This window comes from Monodelphis domestica, chromosome 1, assembly GCF_027887165.1.
Source record: "Monodelphis domestica isolate mMonDom1 chromosome 1, mMonDom1.pri, whole genome shotgun sequence".
In the NCBI taxonomy this organism is placed as follows: domain Eukaryota; kingdom Metazoa; phylum Chordata; class Mammalia; order Didelphimorphia; family Didelphidae; genus Monodelphis; species Monodelphis domestica.
This window is the reverse complement of record NC_077227.1, coordinates 463999053-464021299: the sequence shown is the minus strand read 5'-3', so window position 1 is coordinate 464021299 and position 22247 is coordinate 463999053. Positions and strand designations below refer to the sequence as shown.

General features: G+C 43.2%; 1 protein-coding gene across 1 annotated transcript in view; it reads right to left on the bottom strand.

The window, feature by feature from the left end:
• Positions 1 to 1149: 1149 nt before the first annotated feature.
• Positions 1150 to 22247, bottom strand: part of ASS1 (argininosuccinate synthase 1) — an 85143-nt gene continuing 64045 nt past the window's right edge. Inside the window, exons 12-15 of the mRNA XM_001364654.5 lie at positions 18101 to 18232; positions 10707 to 10863; positions 4084 to 4149; positions 1150 to 1431 (exon numbers count right to left, since the gene is read on the bottom strand). Coding sequence (XP_001364691.2) covers positions 1386 to 1431; positions 4084 to 4149; positions 10707 to 10863; positions 18101 to 18232 — 401 coding nt within the window. The 3' untranslated portion in view covers positions 1150 to 1385. The remainder of the gene's footprint in view (positions 1432 to 4083; positions 4150 to 10706; positions 10864 to 18100; positions 18233 to 22247) is intronic.

Below are 22247 nucleotides of genomic sequence, written 5' to 3'. Positions count from 1 at the left end.
GCATGGTCGGACAAGTGACTCTGATTCCTATGTTGATCTGATGGGGTGATTCTTCCAAGGTTGGGCCGAGTTAGAGGTCTCCCAGATAATTTTACTTCACACACACACACACACACACACACACACACACACACACACAAAGTTCTTAGGGAACTTTAAAGTGCCATATAAATATTAGTCTTATTTCTGAAGAGTACCTATGTGTCTACTATTAGAAACTAGAAGAGGGCAGCTAGAAAGCCAGGCCTAGATATGGGAGGTACTGGGTTCAAATCTGACCTCAGATACTTCCTAGCTGTGTGACCTTGGGTAAATCACTTAATGCCCATTTGCCTAACTCCCATGTCTTGTCTGCCTTGGACTCAATCCTTACTATCAATTTCTGAGAGAGAAGGTAAGAAGGGGAGAGACAGAGAGAGACAGAGAGAAGAGGGAGAAAGACGGAGTGGGGGGAGAGAGACATACTGTAGGAGACAGAGAGAAAGACAAAAAGGGGGAGAGAAAGCAAAGGGAGAAAAGGAGGGAAGGAGAGCTGGTGAAAGAGACAGAGAGAAAGAGAGAGAGATATTGAGGGAGATATAGAGAAAGACATAAATGGGGGAAAGAAAGAGAAAAGGGAGAAAAAAAGGGCAGGTGAAAGAGAGAAAGAGAGAAATGGGGAGAGAGAGAGAAATGGGGGAGAGAAAGAGAGAGAGAGAGAGGGAGGGAGGGAGGGAGGGAGAGAGAGAGGGAGGGAGGGAGGGAGGGAGGGAGAGAGAGAGAGAGAGAGAGAGAGAGAGAGAGAGAGAGAGAGAGAGAGAGAGAGAGAGAGAGAGAGAGAGAGAGAGAGAGAACTAGAATTGACCTAACCTCAGATCTTGAGTAGGACAACCCTACCTACTTGCCTAGAGAGCTGATCCTACAAAGCTTTAGTTGGCAGCAAGATCTTGGGCTTCCTGGGACCCCAGGTCAAAGCCAGGGAAATCAAAACTGTTTAGTCTGTCAGGCTGGGGAATCTATGGGAAATCTTGAACTGATTCTCTCCTGTTGATAGAAGGTATGCTCTTTGGCAAAAGGTGGCCTTCAGAAGCAAGAAAAGCTTGATTGACTAATTACAAACATACAAGCAAACACTGTTCCTGGGAAATAAAGAAACTATATGCACAGTAGTCTTTTATGATTATTTTTATTATTATTATTGTTATTTCTACTCCACCCTCCCCCACCCCCTCATAGACCTCTTCTGTTTGCTATAGGAACACGAAACAAAGCCTGGCTGAGCTGCAGCCCAGGAGAGTAAGTAACAATCACAAAATGCCACAAAATGCCAGGATATTCAGTGCCGTTACTTGGGGAAAGCAGCAGCGCCACTAAGAGCTGCTCCACACTATTGATGGCTGCCTAGTCTATTTGGCTGTGACCTTGCTCTGCAGACGATGATATTCCTTTAGCCTGTGAACCAGATTAAAAACAAAAAGAGGTAAATTGACAGTAATAACACATATTCAGTTCATTTAATTCAGGTGGAGCTGGGGACAGCTGTTTGTTAAGACGTAGGTGAAGTTGTCTTTTTTCCCCTTCTCCTCTGCCCTCCTCCCTCCCCCACGATAATGTAATTAATTTATCTTTGGGAGAAAACAGTTCATGTTATTGTTCGGCACAAAGCAGTTAACTGGCAATGGAAAATGAAGAGGCCATTATGAAAATATGTCTTGCTCAATGCAATTTAAAAGGGCTCATCAGGCCCTTATAAAGACACAATTAAGGGGGCAGTGAGGGGGGAGGTTGGGAGGGGAAGAGTGCTCCCAGGGTCGTTGTGGCAATGCTAGACTCAACATAACCCCTAGTTCAAAAAGGCTCACAGGGCCCTAAGCACGGCCAGCACCAGCAAGGATGAGCCAAATGTCGTCTGCAGAGGGATGTGTGATGAGGGAATCAAATATAATCATATTTAGGGATGGACCAGGTAGGGGGCATCATGGTTCTTCTTCAAGCTCTGTGAGAAGGGAGGCTGGCATCTTTTCCTACATTAGAAACAGACCTGGGGACAGTTAGGGAGCACAGCGGATAAAGCCCCAGGCCTGGAGTTGGGAAGACCTGGGTTCAAATTTGACCTTAGACCTTCCTAGTTGTGTGACTCTGGGCAAGTCAGTTAGCCCTCATTGCCTAGCCATTGCTGTTCTTCAGTCTTAGAATTGATACTGAGGTAGAAGGGAAGGATTAAAAAAAGAAAGAAAGAAAAAAAAACAGAAATGGCCTTGACCTGCATGTGGGAGGCTTTTTCATTTTGCTTCAAGTTCTCTACTTGTTATTGTGAAAGGGGGGTAGGGACATGAGTGGGCAGAACAGTGACAAGGGCTCTAGCCTGGGAGTCCAGAGACCAGGGGCCCATTGTTAGAAGACTGGGTCTAGAGTCAGAGGACCTGGGTACAAATCTCATCTCTGATACTTGCTAAGTGTGTGACCTTAGCCCAGTTGTAATTTATCTTTCTTGGATGCCTCAGTTTCCCCATCTGCAAATTGAGTCCTCAATTCAGTTACTGAGAATCCTACTGTGGTCCTGAGGTGTGTTTGGAGCTAAATTTGGAGATTCCCATCATCAGGTTGACCATGAGATAATGAATTTTCAGCCATAGAAACTATCACAAATCATCTATCTATCTACAAAAATCATAGAGAGGTTGTTTCTGCTTGAGTCTGACCCCATTGGTCTAGGGAACTCTCAAAGAGGAAACTTCCCCTACCAAAAGCAGACTGGCACGGGGCTGTGTAATGTTTAGTCTTGAAGTTGCCTGAGAGCATTGATCAGTGTGATATGATCACTCATACAGCCAGGAAGTATCTGTCCAAAGGTAGGACTTGAACCTAGGTCTTCCTGACTCTCATTTTGATGTCTTATAGTTTCTGTGGACCAGTCTCCTTTCCCAACCAGACTATAAGCTCCCATCAGGCAAGAAGCAGGTCTTCTATTTCTCTGTATCTTCCATCCTGCCTCACAATCAGTGTTCACTGAGTGATCATTTTAAGATGGTTCTCCATCAAGTTGCTCCTCACAGCTACTCACTACAGTGGGAAAAGTGGTATAAAATCAACATATTCCAAATGTTCTTTTCCTGTCTCCTGCCCATCCTGGGGAAAAGTGCTCAGCTGGGTCATGTTAAAATCAACAACCCATCTTTGTTGTTTAGTCGTTTCTGTTGTGTCAAACTCTTCAGATCCAATTTGGGGTTTTCTTGGCAAAGATCCTGGAGTGGTTGGCTATTTCCTTCTTCAGCTCATTTTACAGATAAGGAAAACCGAGGCAAACAGAATGAAGTAACTTGCTCAGAGTTATACAGCTAGTGCCTGAGTTTGGATTTGAACTCAGGTCTTCCTGGCCTGGGACTCTATCCACTGCACCAACCTGGTGCCTCCTTCCATGAGATTAAGAGATGGAAGAGACCTTGTGGAGGAGGGAGTCATCTGGCCACTCTCTTGCCTTATGATCACTGAGTGTCCAAGTTACTTCACTCTAGAGGTAGAGGAATAGGCTACCTCCAGAGATGATGGGTTCTTCCTGGTTGGAGGCACTCAAGGAAAGTCCAGATAATCATTTGCTAGATATGTTAAGCTGGGGATTCCTTTCAGATGTGGGTTGGACTGGATAGCTAGTAAAGTCCCTTCCGACTCAAAATCTGAGATTCTATAAGACTTCCACTTTCACCTGGAGTCTACTGAAGCAAGAGTTAGCTGTGGCTATAGGAGGCAAAAGCAACCCTGATGAATCCCTCCAACACCCACAAAGCTTTCCATAGCTGCTCAAGGTTCTGGCTCATATCTCTCTACCACTTTCAGATTCCTCCATTCCCCTAGTGCTGAGAATACTGATGGATACATAGGAGGCACTTGGTCAATCTGTGTTGCTGAGAAATGGATGGATGGATGGATGGGAGGGAAAACTCAAGAACTGATCTTGTGTGAGGACAGAGGCTCATTTTCCCTAACTTTGTAGGGATTAGTGATCAAAACCTAGTGGTCCAGGCTGAGGAAAGATGTGAACTGAACTCGAAAAAGGCTCCAAGCCTCTCTTCCCTACTGGTCTGGGACCAACTTAAAAGCACTCACCTGAGGGAGTTGATATTGATAAAACCAGTGGCATCAGCAGGCTCATAATCACCTTGCACATTCATGCTACAAGAGAAAAGAAGAGAGGAGATGTGAGGGGACCAGAATGTTGGCTTTACTCGCCAGGGTCAGCTCCATACTCTGTAGACCAGGTTCCTCTCAATGATGGAGGCAGTGGATGACAATATTTTCCATTTTGTCAGATGCACAGGCCAGAGATGTGACCCAACAAGTAATCAATCAAAAAATATCGAACCCTTATCATATACCACACAGTGTTATCTGTTGGGTGGGAATACAAAGGGAAAACAAAAGACAAAAAGAGCCCCTCTTCTGGTGATCCAGCCAATATATACATAAATAATAATAGGGGCATTTATTTAATGCTTTGAGGTTTGCAAAGTACTCTATGCTTGTTATCTCATTTGATCCTCACAACAGTACTAGGAGGTTCTATTGTTTTCTAATCTATTTTATAGATGAGAAAACTGAGGTAGAGGAGGTTAAATGGCTTGACCAGGAACACAGAACTGATGTCTGAGACAGAATTTGAACTCAAAATTTCCTGTCTAGCACTTTAGCCACTACTTCACTTTAACTACATTGGTTATATACAAAGCACATACAAACAACAACAATAATAGCATTTATGCAATGTGTTAATGTTTGTAAAGCACATTATATTATTTCATTTGATCCCCACAACCCTATGAAGTGGGTACTCTTCTTATGTCCATTTTTCAGATGAGGAAACTGAGTCTAGGAAATGTCTGAGGCTGGGTTTCAACTCAGGTCTTAGTGACTCCAGGTTCAACATTCTATCCACCATGCCACCTAGCTGCCCACAAAATACCTACAAGATAAACAGAAAGTATAATCTCCCCTTATGTTCCATTCCAGAACTAGCTGTCATCCAGAGATGTGGTTAAGCTTTCTTTAAGCTATTTCCACTAACAGGTTCAGACTCTATATCCCTGGAAGTAATAGTTTTCATAAATTGACTCCCAATTATATAAAGGGAAATAATGCAATATAGTTAGAAGATGCCCTAGAACTATGAGTCAGGATTCCTGGGTTTCAACTCTGTCACTAATTTGCTGTGTGACCTTGGGCAAATGAGATAATAGATACACAAGCATTCTAAAAACTAGAAAGTGCTCTACAAATGGAGGGTTTAATTATTGAATAGGATGGCCTTGGCCCTTTGTTTGTCCTAAAAATCTCTTCAAACTTCGTGTGTGTGTGTGTGTGTGTGTGTGTGTGTGTGTGTGTTTATTGAGGGAAAATCAAATAATCTTCGTTTCTGGGATTAGGTGAATAAATATGCCCTCACCTGCTCCAATTTTCACGATTTTGTTATTTCTATCTTTCCAGAAAGAAAGCACACTAAGGTTGTTTTTATAGTCATCCCTCATATTCACCTTTTTGAACCCATATGTGTCCTCTGGAAGGAAGGGAGGAAAGAAGGAGGGAAGGAAGGGAGGGAGGGAGGGAGGGAGGAAGAAGGAAAGGGGTAAACATTTATTATGGGCCAGGCACTGTGCTAAGTGCTTTACAAACATCACCTCATTTGATTCTCACAACAGGTGCTATTTTTATCTCTATTTTACAGTTGAAATAATGGAGGCAAACAATTGCCTAGAGTCACACAGCTAGTAAGTGTTTCTGGCCAGATTTCCCAGATTCTAGACCCGGTACTCTATCCACTGTGCCACCAGCTGCCTCCTAGGCACTTTGTTAGGCTTCTTCCGAGTCTGAGGAATTCCTGACAGGTAAGAAGTCTGTGTAGGTGTTTCAAAGCTAGAGGGCCCTTTACAGTGCCCGGAACATGATATGCATTTAATAGATATTTTGTTTTTATCTGCTGGAAGCAGTGCAAGGCCCCTAACTCCTCCCCTTCCCTTGGTATTTACTTACATATACGCATCCTTCACTTCACTTAAGACTGTAAGATTAAAAACAAAATTCTTACCTTCTGTCTTAGAATTAATACTGTGTGTATTGGTTCTAGGACAGAAGAACAATAAGGGCTGGCAATGGGGATTAGGTCAAATTTGAACCCAAGACCTCTTGTCTCCAGGCCTGGCTCTCTGTCCACTGAGCCATCTAATTGCCCCTCTTGGTCCAGCTACTCTTTATCCATTCCTCTTCTTTCTTCCCTTTCTATTCCGTCCATCATTCTACACCTCCTCTTTCTTCAACTCTACCTCTCAAATGCCAATAGAGAGCTCCCTCTGGAGCAATTTTCCCTTCTGGGGTAAAATGGTTTTCTCAATAATAAAGAAACAGTTCAGTTGGAGTAGAAATGCAGAACAAAGCATGTGATTTTTCACTTGTTTGTTTGTTTTGGGGTTTTGGTTTTATATGACTATTCTCTTACAAAAATGAACAATATGGAAATACGTTTTGTGTGATAATATTTGCATAACCTAGACCAAGGGAGGAGGAGGGAGGGAGATAATTTTGATCACATAACTTCGGAAAACTTATGTGGAAATTTGTTATAACATGTAATTGGTAAAAAAAATATATATATATCTTTATAATATCAAAAAAATAAAGAAACAGTTGAGTCCAAGTAGCTTGTCAAGGACCACAGAATGGTAGTCCCAGATTTGAACCCAAATTCTGCCTCTAAAGCCAGTGTTCTTTGCCTCTAATGGTGCAGGATCTCTAAACATCCTTTCTACCTTCTGTGACTATTGCTAGAATTTCAGTCCCAGCTTCAAAACTTAAATTGCTCTCTAACCTCCTAATAATTGATAAATGTCACTAGTCTTATGAATTTTCTCTGATTATGTTTCTCCCTTTGGCACCAAAATATTTTACTGGACTACAATCCATAGAGCTAACAACTAATATCTGCAACTCTACAGTTCAGTATAAACTAAGTGAAGGTTTAAAAAGAAACTAGGGGGTTAGCTAGGTGGCTCAGCAGATTGAGAAGCAGGCTGAGAGACAGGAGGTTCTGGGTTCAAATCTAACCTCAGACACTTCCTACCTGTGTGACCCTGGACAAGTCACTTAATCTCCATTGCCTAACCCTTACCCCTCTTCTGTCTTGGAACCAATACAGAGTATGGATTCTAAGATGGTAGGTAAGAGTTTTTTAAAAAGTTTATTGAGTGAGTAATGAATGAAAATATGGAAGAATAAACATACAAATAGAAGAAAGGAGGACTTTGAGACATGATGAGTTGATACAAAATGAGTAAGCAGAACCAAGAGAAGGATTTATACGAAAACCATAATAATAAAAAGGAAAGAAATACCAACAAACTTCAAAATATGTAAGCAATGCCCTGATCTATTGTTAATTTAGAGAGCTGATGGTGAAGTATGCCTCTTGGCTCCTGGCAGAGAGTTAGTGGACTAAGAGTGCAGAATAAGGCATACATTTTCAAACATGAACTTTGTTTTAGTTATCTGCACTCATTTGTTTCAAGAGAGGATTCCCTTGCAGTAGGGGTGGGGAGTCATTGACCAGAAGCTTGGTACAGGGGTTGACTGGGGCAAGAATGTCAATTCTCTTTGGTGGTTGTTGTCTATTTACTTAGTGTCTATGTGAAGTTAATAAAAGGGTTTCCTTACTCATTTAAAAAAAGAGAAGGGAAAGGAGAAGGAAGAATAGCAAGAGAAGGAGGAAGAGGAGGAGGAGGAAAAGAAGCAGAAAAAGAGAAAACTGTCCTATCTACCTTTGCATCTCCTGTGGCAGCTAGCACATGAGGCATTCAACACTTCAGAGGATTTAGAACTACAAAGGCCCTTAGAGATATCACAGCTCAAATTTCTCATTTTTAAAGATTGGAGAACTGAGCAGTTAAATGGCTTGCCTGAAGTCACCCAGGGGCTAAGTAGTGAAGCCAGGTTTTGACTCCTGGCCCTCGACTCTTCCTACAATCCTCCTATTCAAACAGCTGTCTATTCTTGCCCTTTCTACCTCCATAGCATCTCTGCAGACACCACCTCAGTCCAGGCTCTCATCACCTCTTGCCTAGATTCCTGTGACTGCTTCCCCTTCAGTCTCCCTGCATTAAGTCCAATCTGTTCTCCATCCTATGGTTAAGGTCATTTTCCTTAAGCTCATATCTGACCAAGAGGCTTCCTACTCAACCTCCTATTGCTTCTAGGATTCTCAGTTTATCTTTTAAAGCTCTCCATACACCTGTGCCCAACCTACTGCATAGCCTATCTAGACATCACTGCTGAGTCCTGATTAGTGTGAATAATGAATTCCTCTAAAGTCATCACATTTATTTGTATTTCACTATTAGTAGTTATAATTATGTAAATATAAAGATTGGTTCCAGCCCATGAATTTGAATAATTAAGACCACTTCAGGGAATTCACAATTTCCACTAATTGGGACTTCACTGTACTAATCTCAACTCCTGTACTCTCTGACCCAAACTGGCGTCCTCTCTCTGCATATTATATGTAGCATACATATAGCTACATGTTACATATGTGTAACATACATGTTGTCTTCCTCATTGAACTATCAGCTCTTGAAATAGGGACTGTTTCATTCTTTATACTTATATCAATAGCATCTAGTACAGTGTCTTGCATGGAGTGGGTGCTTAATAAATGCTCCCTGACAGATGGGTTGACTCTCCACTCCTCTAAACTTCTGTCTGTTAAGAGAATGAATGCATTTCTTTTCAGACCCATTACTTGGAATAGGGAATATTTGATATTTCTAACGTGCTTGAATCCAATAACTTTAGCTGTTCTCTGGTCCCAAATATGGACTCCCCATTAGCATGTGCCCTATTTCAGGGAGTACCACAGACAGGAACTTAGAGGTAGGCTTCGTTCCCCTCTTCCTCTTCCCACAATTCTTCACATAAAAACCCTCAGAACACTTTTTGCCTCCTGACTTTTTCCTTCTTTCTCTCTCTTCTAAGTTAAAACAAAATAATTTAATAAAACTCGACTCCAAACAGGCCCCTCCCTGATCACTACTGCCGGTCCCCCCCTACCCCAGATTGGCTAAATCTGGGTAAATGAGTCCCCTAATATGACCAAAGAGTTCCAACAGCTCATTTCTCAGGAACTGAAAAACCTTTTTTAAAAATTGGGGTGGAGGTGGGGGAGGGAGAGAGGGAGAGAAAGAGTTTACAATGATTTTTTTTACCTCCCCTGACGGTCTACAGAAAACCTCTGTGCTTTTATTTTTGCTCACTCGAGTGGTTCTGACCTGCTCTATAATTACGTTACTTTCTACCCACTGTGCTGCGGCATTTCGAGCCTCCACTGCCTCTCGCGGCTTCCTCGCTGGTCCCTGTGACGCTGTCACTCAACGGCTTTCAAATCAGCGATGTAGAAATCAGAAAGAAAAGGAAAATGGTCGGAGACACAGTGAGAATAAATGCTCCTGCTTTTCTCTCTATTTTTTTTCCTCCCTTCCCTTTTTACCTTATTCATTTAATCTCCCTGAGTGAGAATGCGAGGCATAATGAAGGGTTGGACAGATTATTAGAAGCTGTTGATTTAGAGGGGGAGGGAAGAAAAAGCCAGAAAGAGAAAGAGAGAAGATAATTTGACATTTACCCCGACTGATCTAAACTGATTCGGTTATATTTATGGCTTATAAAGTGTTTAGAAAGATTGAAGGGGGTTGGGGGGGAACCCAACACGGTGAAGAAAAGGAAAAGGGAAAAAAATATTGACTGCAAAACAAAACTCGTGATTTAATTCTCAACTCGCCTTCATGGAGGCAATAGCTCTGAGTTAAACCAGGGCTTGAGCTGTGTAGCCCAAAACTGACTTGGCTAGGAATGGGCTGTGTGTAAGTCTTTAGTAAAGCCTGGAAGCCTCCTGGGGATCTCGGAGCTTCATGGAGGCAGAGAAGAGACCAGTGTGAGGTTAAAATTTGCTTCCATATTCATGTGTTTGAATATGCACAGCATACAAGGTTCAATATGGGATGACTTCTCTTGTACCTTGTCAATCCCAAGCAAAGAAGCTTGAAGACTACTGTTTAACAGGTGGGGATACCTAATATTTCTGGTGGGGACTCCATCCTCAGCCCTCTCCTTCTAGGCTAGACTTCTGGGCCTGTGTCTGGGAATGAGTGAGATTGGGGGCACACATCTCCTGTAGGGAAAAGTTTGCCTCCTCCAACTGTATCAGGGCCCAAAGTCTTTCCTAATAATGTTCAAAGATATGACTTGGTTCTTTCTCCATTACCCATTTCCGTATGGGCTTTAATTTAGCAAGGTAAGAAGTTTCAGAACAATGAGCAGATTTTCCTACTTCAAGATAAAAAAAAAGGGAGTCTAATAAGAAAAAAGATAAAAGAGAACTAGGGAGATTTCTAAGCCCAGAGAAGAGATGGATCCCAGTGGAGAAGCCAAGGGAGAAGGCTTCAGGGAAAGAAATAAAGACCACAGTAGAGTTCACAGACACTCAGAGAACAGTTAATCAGGAGAGGAAATGGAACTGAGACTCCTGGTGATGGGATGTCACCTTGAATCTGAACCCTGGTTGTCTGCGGATTGGAGGTTAGTAGACCATGAGGCAGTGGGCCTTCTTTTGTTCAGAAAGTTGAGGATGGAAAAGAGGGGGGAGCAGGGCAGGGAGCAGAAAAGAGGTTGCCCATCTGCCCACTACTTACCTCACCAGCTCTTCATTGTACAGTGACTGGGGAGACTCTCGGCCGAGGATGTAGACCTGCCCCTTGAAGACAGACACTTGGACCTTGCCCTCAACCCCTTCTTGAGATTTAGCAATGCAGTGTCGAATGAACTCACACTCTGGACTATGCCAGAAACCTAGAGGGGACAAGATGAAGGGAGGCACCATTCAGTTTTGGCCAGGATGCCACAATCCCTAAGCCCTATATTTATCCTCCCGGCTCTGTTCAAGGGGAAGACCTAGACAAAGCCATAGCTCAAGGGACTGAACCTACCAGGATTTTCCATGCAGTCTGTGTAAGGAAGTGTCACTTTAATGAGTCCCATTCCCCCTCCAAATGGTAGAGAGCCTAGACATTGGCCTGAATATCCTTTCTTACTCTCTCCCCTCCACTCCCAGACATCTGGTAGAGGTGGGTGGAGAAAGGTCAGGAGGCGAGGGAAAAGGGGCAGGGCAGAGCAGATATAGGAGAAAATACAAAAGTATAAACACTGTAATGGATTGCCCTGCATCTCCATAATTAGCTCATTTGTGATGATATCTGTTGCCACCGATTATTTAATGCCTTTTTGTCAAGCATCCATGGTGGGTTCAGCCCTGTGCTGGGCACTATGGAAGAGGCAGGAGACATGGTCTTCTATTGCTATGTTAAGTACCTCCCAGCCTGAATGAGGAGAGACCACTCATGTGCAGCCAACAAGGAAAGGACAATTAAGTGCTAGCCTGGGTTACCAGCTTGAGAAAGACTAGAAGTCAGGGAGGAAGCAGGAGAAATCAAGATGGGCCGAACAAGGCTTCCAGGAAAGGTAGATCTTGGAGGTTACAGTAGGAGGGAAGAAGGGGAGTGGAGAGAGGACATGAAAGATGGGAGGAACAATATCAGGAAGTGCTCAGAGACCGGAATGAGCACAGTATGCACAGGGGACAGTAAGAAGTCAGAGAACCATGGTTCTGGAAGGGGATAGCAGAGGTCAGCTGCTTTAAAAACCTTCAGGGCCAGAGAACTCATTACTAATAAAAATAATAGTAGCTAATATTTATATGGTGTTTACTAGGTGCTAGGCGCTCTGCTAAGCTCTTTCCAATCATTTGAGCTTCACGACAACCCTGAAAGGTAGGGGGATATTATTGTGTTCATTTTAGAGCAGAGGGAACCAGACAAACAGAAGTTAGGTAATTTGCTCAGGGTCACAGCTAGTGTCTAAGGCTAGATTTGAACTCAGGTCTTCCTAATTCCAGGCCCAATGCTCTATCCACTGAGCTACCTAGTTGTCCACTAGTTATTTAGTCAGCCCATTCCACATATTAAACTCTTTTTTGTTCATCTGAAATGGATTTTTCTGGGACTCCAACTCATTAGTCTTAGTTCTGCACTTTGGGGCAAACGAAAGCACATCTCCCTGAAGACTAGCCTGCAGGAGTTTTGGATAGGCCAATAATGAGAAATAGTAGGAATGGCATGTGGGAAGGGGGTGAGGGAGGAGGCCTTAAATGTCAAGAGTGTGGACTCACGCAGCAAGCTGGAATGCCAGATATATCTCTGTCTATGATACTACCAGCTTCATTGACTTTACTTGTTGAAGAAAACCTTGGGTTCAAATCCCTGACTGCCATGAACAGTTGTGATCTTAGATCAGTCGCTTCACTTTTAGGCCTCAATTTCCTTACCTGTCAAATGGGAGGAAGTTCTCAATCTGTCTTCTTATTAACCTTGCCTCCTTCTTTATTTTTCCACAAGAAGCTTTAGGGTTAATAAGCCCTGCCCAATAAGAAGCAGGACTATGGATGCTCCGCCATTCAGAATGGCTTCAGTTTTCCAGCCAGAGAAAACTTCTGTTTACTTTATTAGTAAGAGTGAGAGAAGAGAAGAGAGAGAGAAGAGAAATGAGTAAAAAGGAGGAAAGAAGAAAGAGGAAGAAAAGGAAAGGAGCCTGGAGATAAAGGAAGAGAAGGCAGGAAGGGAGGGGAAAAAATTCCAGGCAAGGTGAAGAAACAGCTTTGACTCTTTTCTCAGAGAACCATTCATTTCAGGAGAAAGCCCCTGGCCCTTGTCCCAGGCCCCAAGAGTCCCCAGTCCTGAACAAGAGCTCAGGGGCCAGGGAGCTGACCTGGGGCCTTTATCAGATCAGGAGATCAGGCTCCATATGGCCCAGCAGCCTTTCAGGTGGGCTCACCTTCCTCACTCCTTTATAAAGTAACCTTATTCGCTGTCACTCTTCTGGCGAGGCCGTCTCCACTTTCTTCCTACCTCCCTTAGCAGGCTCCGATGAGAGATGTGACAAGCACATCTGTCTGTCTGAGCCCCCATTGTTGTCAGGACCTCTGTCTGGGAACCCATCTCCCTTGCTCTTTGCCTGGTGCTGCGGGGTTCCCCTCTACCATCCCCATCCAGGGAGTGACTTCATTCCTACTCCTATGAATAAAACTTTCTCAAAGTAATAAACTTTTTACAGTTCCAGGAGGGACTTGAAAATGGCCTTTGGGAAAAATGATGGGGGAGGATGCAGTGCTGAGGATCTGAGGAGCAAAATCAGACTGCACAAAAGTCCTAGTCCACTGGCTTTTCTCTATGCGCCCTGATTGGTTGTTTTGGGGAAATAAGATTTACACAGCTAGGTGGTACAGTAGACAAAGCACTGGGAAGTGAGGAGTCGGGGAGACCTGAGTTCAAATTTTCCCTCACACACTTATTAGCAGGATGATCCTAACCAAGTCACTTCACCCTGCTTATCTCAGTTTCCTCATCTGTCAAACGAGCTGGAGAAGGAAACAGTAAATTACTCCAGTGTCTTTGCCAAGAAAACCCCAAAAGAGATCACAAAGAATTGGACACAATGGACACAAAGATTGAACAACAAACAACAATAAACACTTCCCTTTTAACAATAAAAAGATTTACACTTCTATAACACTTAGGTTGAGTGGGAGGCTATGCCCAAGCCAACAACACCCAGACTTTCCCCAAATGCTCAGGGCAGGTGCCTGGAAATTTGGGGCTGAGAAAGCAGAAGGTTCATTGAATGGTACACAATAATTGGAGTAAAAAGGGCCTTAGACATCACCTAGTCTATTATGATAAAGAATGCTGTTCACCTCCAGAAAAAGAACTGTTGGAGCCAAAATGCAGATGAAAGCAGACACTTTTTCACTTGCTTATTTGAGTTTATGTTTTGGGGTTTTGGTTTTATAAGATTACTCACTCACAAAAATGAACAATATGGAAATATATTTTGTGAGATAATACACGTATAACTTAGATCAAATTGCTTGCCAGCTCCAGGAGAGGGGAGGGGAGGGAGGAAGGTAAATAATTTGAATCATATAACTTTGGAAAATTTAAGTGGAATTTTGTTATTACATGTAGCTGGTAAAAAAAAGAAAAAAGAAATCATCTAGTCCAGGGCTCAGCAAACTACAGCCTAGAAGCCAAGTCTGGCCTGCTGCCTGTTTTTGTACAGTGTGTGAGTTAAGAATAGTGTTTACATTCAAAAATATAACTGTTTACAATATGAGTTTAAATACAACTTGATTTTAAGCTATAAAAACCATTCTTAGCTCATGGACCACACAAAAATAGGTAGCAGGCAAGATGTGGCCTGGGGAGTCTTGGTTTGTCAATCCCTGATCTGTGCCTAATAAACTTATTCTACAGATGTGGAAATTTGTGGTCCAAAAAAATAAACTGACTTCAGCAGAGACAGGAAATTCAGATTTTCTAACTTCCATTCAAGTTCTGTTTCCCCCTTTCCTCCACACTAACTCTGTTTTGTTGTTATTCATTTGTTTCAGTCATGTCAGACTCTAAACCCATTTGGGGTTTTCTTAGCAAAGATTTCCTTCTCCAGCATATTTGACAGGTGAGGAAACTGAGGTAAACTGGATTGAGTGATTTATCGAGAGTCACACAGCTAGTACATGCCTGAAGTTAGATTTGAACTAAGGAAAATGAGTCTCCTGAACTCAAAGCATGGCACTCCATCCATTGCACCACTTAACTGCCTCACATTAACTATAAGGGAAGGCAAATAAGTCCTCATACTGTTCCACCCCCACAAAGGCACCTAAGACAGAGTGCCAGGGCTACACTGGAGGGGACTCTTGGTTTTCCCAGGAGCAGGCTTTTAACTAAAGATAATTAGCCCATTAAGTTCCCAGATCTGGAAGAAAGGGAGAGAGATGAACACAGGAGAGAGAGAGAGAGAGAGGCATAAAGAAAGAGATTGTCTTTAAGTGTCTGCAATGGCCACCAGCTTCACGTTTATCTTTCCCATCTCCCCAAGCAGGTGTTGTTGTCCTAAAGGCCAGCTGGGAAGAAAAAAGCTAAGCGGTCCTGGGGTAGAGAGTGGGGGGTTGGGGTTGGACCTTGGATTACTCAGAGAAAGGCTGGGGAATCTAGAAGGACTGGCCTACTAACCATGTTCCAACTACTGGAATTAGCTGTATCATCTGCCTTAGAGTTCAGAGAGACTGAGTCTTCACTACAGAGGTACTCCAGCAGCACTGCACACAGATGGGGCTCCTCTCCCAAGTGAATAACCAGAAATGTTTGCTGACTCTCAGCTTTTTGAGGGAAACTGACTCCCCAACCCTTGGTCGCTTCTTTTGCCAAAGTCGGAAGGTGATGAGGTGAAGGAAAGGGGATCCTGTTGGGGACTGCTCTTAGAGGAGGGGCTCTGAAGGGCCCCAATCCAGGGAGTCCCTCTGGACCTCATCCTTCCACAAATGGAGCAGACAGAGGCAGGGACAATGAAGAAGGACTGGGTCCCGAGTCTATGGAACGGATTTATTTAGTTTTTTGCTAAGCAGAATCTCAGTTTCCCCATTTGTGAAATAAGGATTCCCTTGTGGAGAATGCTATGAGAGACAGGATGAGATGTTTGTACTCATAAAAGTTAGAGTGACTCAAAACTCAGAACTATGAGATGTAAGAGGTAGGGAAGGCAGTGTGGTATGTCACACCGTTGTTAGCTTCAAAACAATAGTTTAAATAACTGTGAACTGGGATAATTCACCTCTCTAAGTTTCTGTTTCCTTATCTTCAAAAAGAGAGGGTAGAACTAGATTCATTTCAAGTCTAAAGTCTATGGAAGGAGACTTAGAGACCTCGGTTATCTATAATCCTAGATTTTGAGCTGGACAGAACCTTAGAAGCTCTAGTCCAATCTTCTCATTTTACAGATGCAGAAACTGAGGTCTGGAGAGAAAATAACTTCCTCGAGGTCAGAGGCAGAGCTAGGGCTGGGTTTCCTGATGCCCTGTTCTTTCCATTACCCTCAAGCTCTCTCTGAGTTGTTATTCTAGAATATGGACTGTCTGCTTTGCTCTGTAGCTTTAGGAAGACAGGGAGAAGATCCAGGGGGACTGGGGGTGTTGGGGTCCAGCTGGAGCTACCTGCTCAGACTTAAATGAGCCCTCTCTAACTCATGGTTCCCAAATTAAAAATCCCAATGAATGACTTCCCCTCCTAATTCCTCAGATGGAAGAAGATTGGGGGGGGGGGGAGAGAGAGAAGGAAGTCAGGAGGATCCACGCCTACCTCCTTCCAAACTCTTTCAGTTCCTAAGCAGCTTCTCAAACTCCAGGTGCTCCCGCCCCCAATTCCTGCTCCCTACTCCCCACCAATTGCCTTAATAACGCTCCCACTTTGTAACCAAAATCCACCTTTCAACATTTAAATCCCATGGAGCAAACGAGGTTGGTGGGAAACAATGGCATTTAAACACCTGGCCCATACCTGGGAGGGAGAGGGGGGGGACCAAGGCAGGGGAGTGCTTGGCTTCAAAGCTGCCTCCAGACAATGAGGAGAAAATAAACCCAACTAGCAATCTCTAATCCCCTTAAACTCGGAGACGAGTTACAGTGATTATATGGCTTTAAAAGAAAAAATGGGGAGAAAGAAGAGAAGCTAGAAATAAGTTTGCTTTATCCATCATCCTTTGGGGTTGGTTGTGATAGGGCAAGGGTTTCTGCAGCCCTAAAAGTCACAGCAAAGCCCTTTCTTCTGTTCTAGGAGTCAGTCCCTGAGGTGACAAAATCTAGTTCAGAGATGTTGGCTTTACAGGTTAGGGATGTGTCCACAAATCCTGGGTCCCAGAACTGTAGACTACCAGAGCTGGAGGAGACTTTGGTTTCCATATAATCCAACCTCTGAATTTTACTGGTGAGGAAACTGAGGCCATCAGTAGGGAAATGCAGTCACGATAATTAAATTTGCTTTCATAATGCCCTTTGGAACCTTCACCCAGGAATTTATTTATCTAAATCTTTTCAATTGAATTTCCCCCTTCTGCTCAGAAGCATGATGTAATGGAAAAGGCTGGACACTGTGGGTCAGGAGACTTGAGTACAAATACCAGCTGTTACTTGTTACCTGTGTGACCTTGGGAGGGTTCCATACCCTGCCTAACCCCGTCTCTCCTTGGTAAATAAGGAGTGAAATATGATCTCAAAGGTCCTTTCCAGTCCTGATATTTCTAAGGTCCCCCAGTGGTCTATCATTCCATGTTTTAAAGTGTCTCTCAGACCTAATATTCTATATATTTTTTGCCAGTTAATAAACATTCTAATATTCTATATTCTAAAGGTTCCTTTTAGCTAGGATAATCATGGTTCTAAGCAGGCAAAGGCTGAGGCTCCAGAACAAGTTCAATAAATTTATTTTTTAATAGATGTGGGGAGAAGGGTGACATTTTGTTCTTTTTCAAACTAATTCTTTTAAGTTTCAAGGCCCTCAAACCCTTCCCTCCCACTCAGTTTTAATATTTTAGGCTCTGGGGAAGGGTTAGGGTTAGATCAAGCTGCACCCCCCTACTCTATCCAAGATACACCATTGTTTCCCATTTCCCATCTACCATTTGAAAAGAATCAGAGTTCCAGACTTTAAGCAGGGGCACCAGCACCTAGGAAGTCCTTTCCCCCAACCTGCTCTCTAAGGGCATCCGTGACACTGTCCCCTGCCTGAAGCCTAATCCCAACACTCCTGAACACCACAGAGTTCTGGATCTGACAGGGGGACCTCTTCAGGAACCATCCTATCCAGACCACTGACTTTAAAGATGGGGGAACTGAGGCCCAGAGAAAAAACATGACTTGCCCAAAATAACTCAACAAATTAGTGGCACGCCTGGGGCTTGGGCCCACGTTTTCCCACCAAACTGCACTGCCACCTCTTTCTCTAAACGTCCCATAATTCCACAGCTCCCAGTCAAGAATCCTCACCCCCCCTCCCCCAAACCAGCTAATGCACCTTGAAAAGGGAGTCAAATATGAGGGTGCTGGGAGGAGGCAGGGGGGCAGGCCCCTGTAGGGAAGGTAGCCATTTTGTTTTACTGAAGGCAAAAGAGGGGGGAGAATGGAGGAGGGAGGCATACGCACCATTGTACACCAATTCGGAGAATTTCAAGCCTAGGCCCTGTTTGATTTTACGCACTTCTCGATCCATGGTGAAAGCCTCAATGTCTAAATGAGCATGGTAGAGGATCGTTCCCGCTGGGGTCTCGTAGATACCTAGCCATTTTTCCAGGCAGGGGGAAAAAGAGAAAAAAGACACAAACGCATGAAACCCAAACTGTCAGCAAATGACAAAAAAAATAATGACTTGTCTGACAAGAGAAACGCCAGTCGGACCCATTCACTCCCAGCTTGCTGCAAAATGCATCTGTCATTATACTCATGCTGGGGCCAAGACAGTCCACTCCGCACCTTGTGGAGAAAATGTCTAGATTCTCCTCTTTGAAGGGGCTCTCTGACGATGCTAAATGACAGGGTTTTGGAGCAGCCCCCCTTTACTCCCCCCAAAGCATGCCCACCGGTCTACAGCTGAAAACCTGTAATTAAATGAGTGATGGTAGCGCATGGGCCCATGGATACAAGGCCCCAAATATCCCTTCCTTCCCTCTGCCAGTGAAAAGCAGAAGGGGATGGGCAGGAGAAAATACATAGATATAAATGCATATATGTAGGTATATACATATGTATACATGTGTGTACATATACACATATATATACACACACACACAAACCCAAGGATTGATGGGCAACCTAGGAGATGGAATATTGGATGTGAGTTCAAATCTTGCATTTAGGAATTGTGCAATTCTGGAAAAGTCACTGAACCTTTCTGTCTCAGTTTCCACACCTGTAAAGTGGGGATAAGAATAGTATTCCTTCCAGGGTTGTCATGAGGATCAAAGGAAATAACACATGCCATGCGCTTTACAAACTTTAAAGTATTCTAGAAACGAGCTATTATGATGAGGAACGAGGGAGATAAATTCAATTCTGGCTTCTGTTAATCCTCACAGCCCCACTTTTTTTCCTTAGCTTTTCTGAAAACCACAGAATATAAGAATTAGAATGGTCCTTAAAGGTCATCATGCCTGACTTCATTCACAGAGGAGGAAACTAAGGCCCAGGGAAGGGACTTGCCTAGTGTCGCAGAGCCAGGTTACTGTTCCTTCTACCTCACAGCACTTCCTCTTATGGCTTTTGCCCAAAAGGAATACAATTTTGATGCAGGTATAATAATAGTGTACGTAATGATACCTTGAAAAGTAGGAGGCAGTATGTCCTTGGGACAAGATTTTGTTATTATGATTTAAAATAATAATTACAACAGCAACAATAATAGCAGCATTTATATAGCATTTGGGCTAACATTCTAAGATGCCAGGCAAGTCATTGTCCTTCTTGGGGCGCCTGTTTCATGATCTATAACATGGAAATTACAATCCCTGTTTCTGTGAGAATCAAATAGGAGAACAGAATTAAAGGCAAAACTCCTCCACTCCCCAACTACAAAAAAAGTGTTGTATGGTGCTTTAAACAACGTGATGCTGTTATTATAAAAATTCTGATATGGCTGAAATCATAGACTCTACCAACAGGTTGACCAGGTGACAATTTTTGATTGTTAGGAAGGAAATCCTGTAATAACAACAAAGTATGGTGAATTGTTATTGTCATGCTTTAAAAATGGATATGAATATGGCATAAACTCATTTGAAAACTATGCATGCCATCAGAGATCTGAGTTTGAATCCTATTTCTGGCACTAGCTATGTGACCGCGGGCAAGTCAATTAATCCTTCTAAAACTCAGTTATTAATCTTCAAAATGGAGATAATAATACCTATAATAGCTATTTCATGAGGTTGTTGGGAGAATCAAACTCATTAATGTATATAAAATGCTTTATAAACCCTAAAGTACTATATAAATGGCAGCTATTGTGAATAATAGCAATAAAAGTATATTATTATTACTATGTAGCATATATATAATAGAACATTATAGTACTTAATAAGTACATAAGACTCAGGCTTTTTCCATTCTTCAGGAAACCTGCCTGTCCCAAGAGGATTTGAGTCCAATTCCTGGATTCTGCCAACCTGTACCTGCTATAGGAATCACATTCCTGGGATTTTTTAGAATCCTGGTTTCTCAGAGCTTAGAGGGACCTTAATATAAACATTTCAGCCTTTCATTTTTACAGATGAGGAAATTTAGGCCCAGAAAGGGAAGTGACTTAAGGTGAGCAAGCTAATGGCAAAACTAGGACTAGAACTCAGGTCTCCTGAGCTCAAGTTCAGGGGTTTTTCTACTCTAACCTCAATATCTCTTCTTGCTGTCAGTTATTAACCAAACCCCAAGAAGCTGAGAAGCTCCAATAGCCAGGATGCTGAGCTCTCAGTCCTGACCTCAGGGTCCACAGTCAGACAAAGAGAGAAACTATAAATTTCCATTTGAAATCCTCACATTTTTATTTTCTCAATATGGCTAAGGATTCTCAAGACATGTCAACATGCCCTACTGATGCGCCATAAAAGAAAGGTCAGGGTAGAAGAAAGATCAATTCTATTTCCTAAGTGAAAAAAAGAGAAGCAGAGAAACAAGAAATTTCTTGCCCAGGTTTGCCAACTTTGGGAGGGCAGGTGACTTGAAGAGGCCTCCAGGCTCACCCCTGTACAAGGAACTACGTCCCATCACAGGGCCTATGGCCAGTGGGCAGTACTGGGAGCTCCAAGGACCTGCAATAACTGTCTCCAGAGGTGGATGCCTGTTGCAGCCTTTCCTAGTAGCAGGGCATTTGAAGGCAGACTCAAAGGGGGAGAAAAGTCAGCTACAAAACACATCAACACAATTAATATTCCTACTCCTTTCCTTAGAAGGTGTTAAAGTTAATTGTGACTGATCAAAAAGCTTGTTTTTGGAGCTGCTGCTTCTGTGTATATGTGTGTGTGCGTTTGCGTGCATGCATGCACACATTAAAAAAAAAAGATCTCCCTTCTGTTCTCCACAGGGGGTGGGTTACAGATGATTTCTCTGTGTTTCTTCTGGGGGAAAAAATAAATTTAAAAAAAAATCCATGACAGAAACCTGATGCTAAAAGACTATAGATTTGGGGCTTTTGACAGTCAGTGTATGAACCACTGCGCAAAAGGAAGAAGGAGATGACAGCTGAACCTCTGGTGTCGCCGTGGAGGAGACAACAGACATCTTCAAAGTGACACTCGAAGCGTCTCCAAGTGTCTATTTTCATCTCTCCGTGTTTACAGGAAAAAGACAGGGGTGTCAGCATTTTTGACTAGAGGGCCTTCAATCACACCATAATTACTGTGGAGGAGGGGGGTGTTGGGTAGGGGAGGTGGAGAGTGGACCGGGAAGGAGTGGGGATACAGACAGCTGTTTCTGCTTAAAATGTTCTCATTTGTAACTGCTACTGCCAGTTTAGCTCCAATTGAGCAATTTCCTTGTATTGACTAGGATCTGTCCATTTAATTTGGGATTGGTAGTTTGGGCCTCCATGCCAGTACCAGGAGCTTCCACTTCCACCTTGCCATCCTGTGATGGGCTGGAGCTACAGTAAAACAAAATCCAAAAGCTAATTCTAATGGGGAGGTTGAGTTTTCTGGAGGAGAAATGTACCCCCTTTTTTATCTTCCCTATTCCCTCTTTGAATAGACAGGTGGAACATGGAAGCAGAATGAACACTGATGGAGGAATAAGAAAGAGAGGTAGGGCTGTGAATCTGTAGGGAGGGCAGAGTGAGATAAGAACCTTCTTTCTGGGCATCAGAAACAGCAGGGATAAAGGGGTCCTGGTGGGAGGTGGAGAGCCCCTCAAGTCTGGGTTCTGGATTCCTGCCAGGATCCAGTTCTAGCAGGAGAGAGAGGGAGAGAGACAGAGACAGAGACAAAGACAGAGAGACAGACAGAGACAGAGACAGAGAGACAGAGAGATTATTTTTGGGAGGAATATGCACTGCATGACAGTAAAAAAGGAGTCTGAGTATTAGGGATGGAACCTCTGAGTAAGGGAAAAGAAGGAATCAAAAGAGGAGAATGAAAATCCAAGATCAGAGGGTGCTAAGGGGAGAGAATGGGAATAGAGGGAACAGAAGAACAGAGAATGGAAGGGAAGGCAGAACTGGAAGAGGATGATTTAAAAGAGAAAGAAAAGACGGTGGAAGAGAAAAGGGAAGACAAAGTAAGATAAGCAGGAGCAGAAGAGAACACAAATC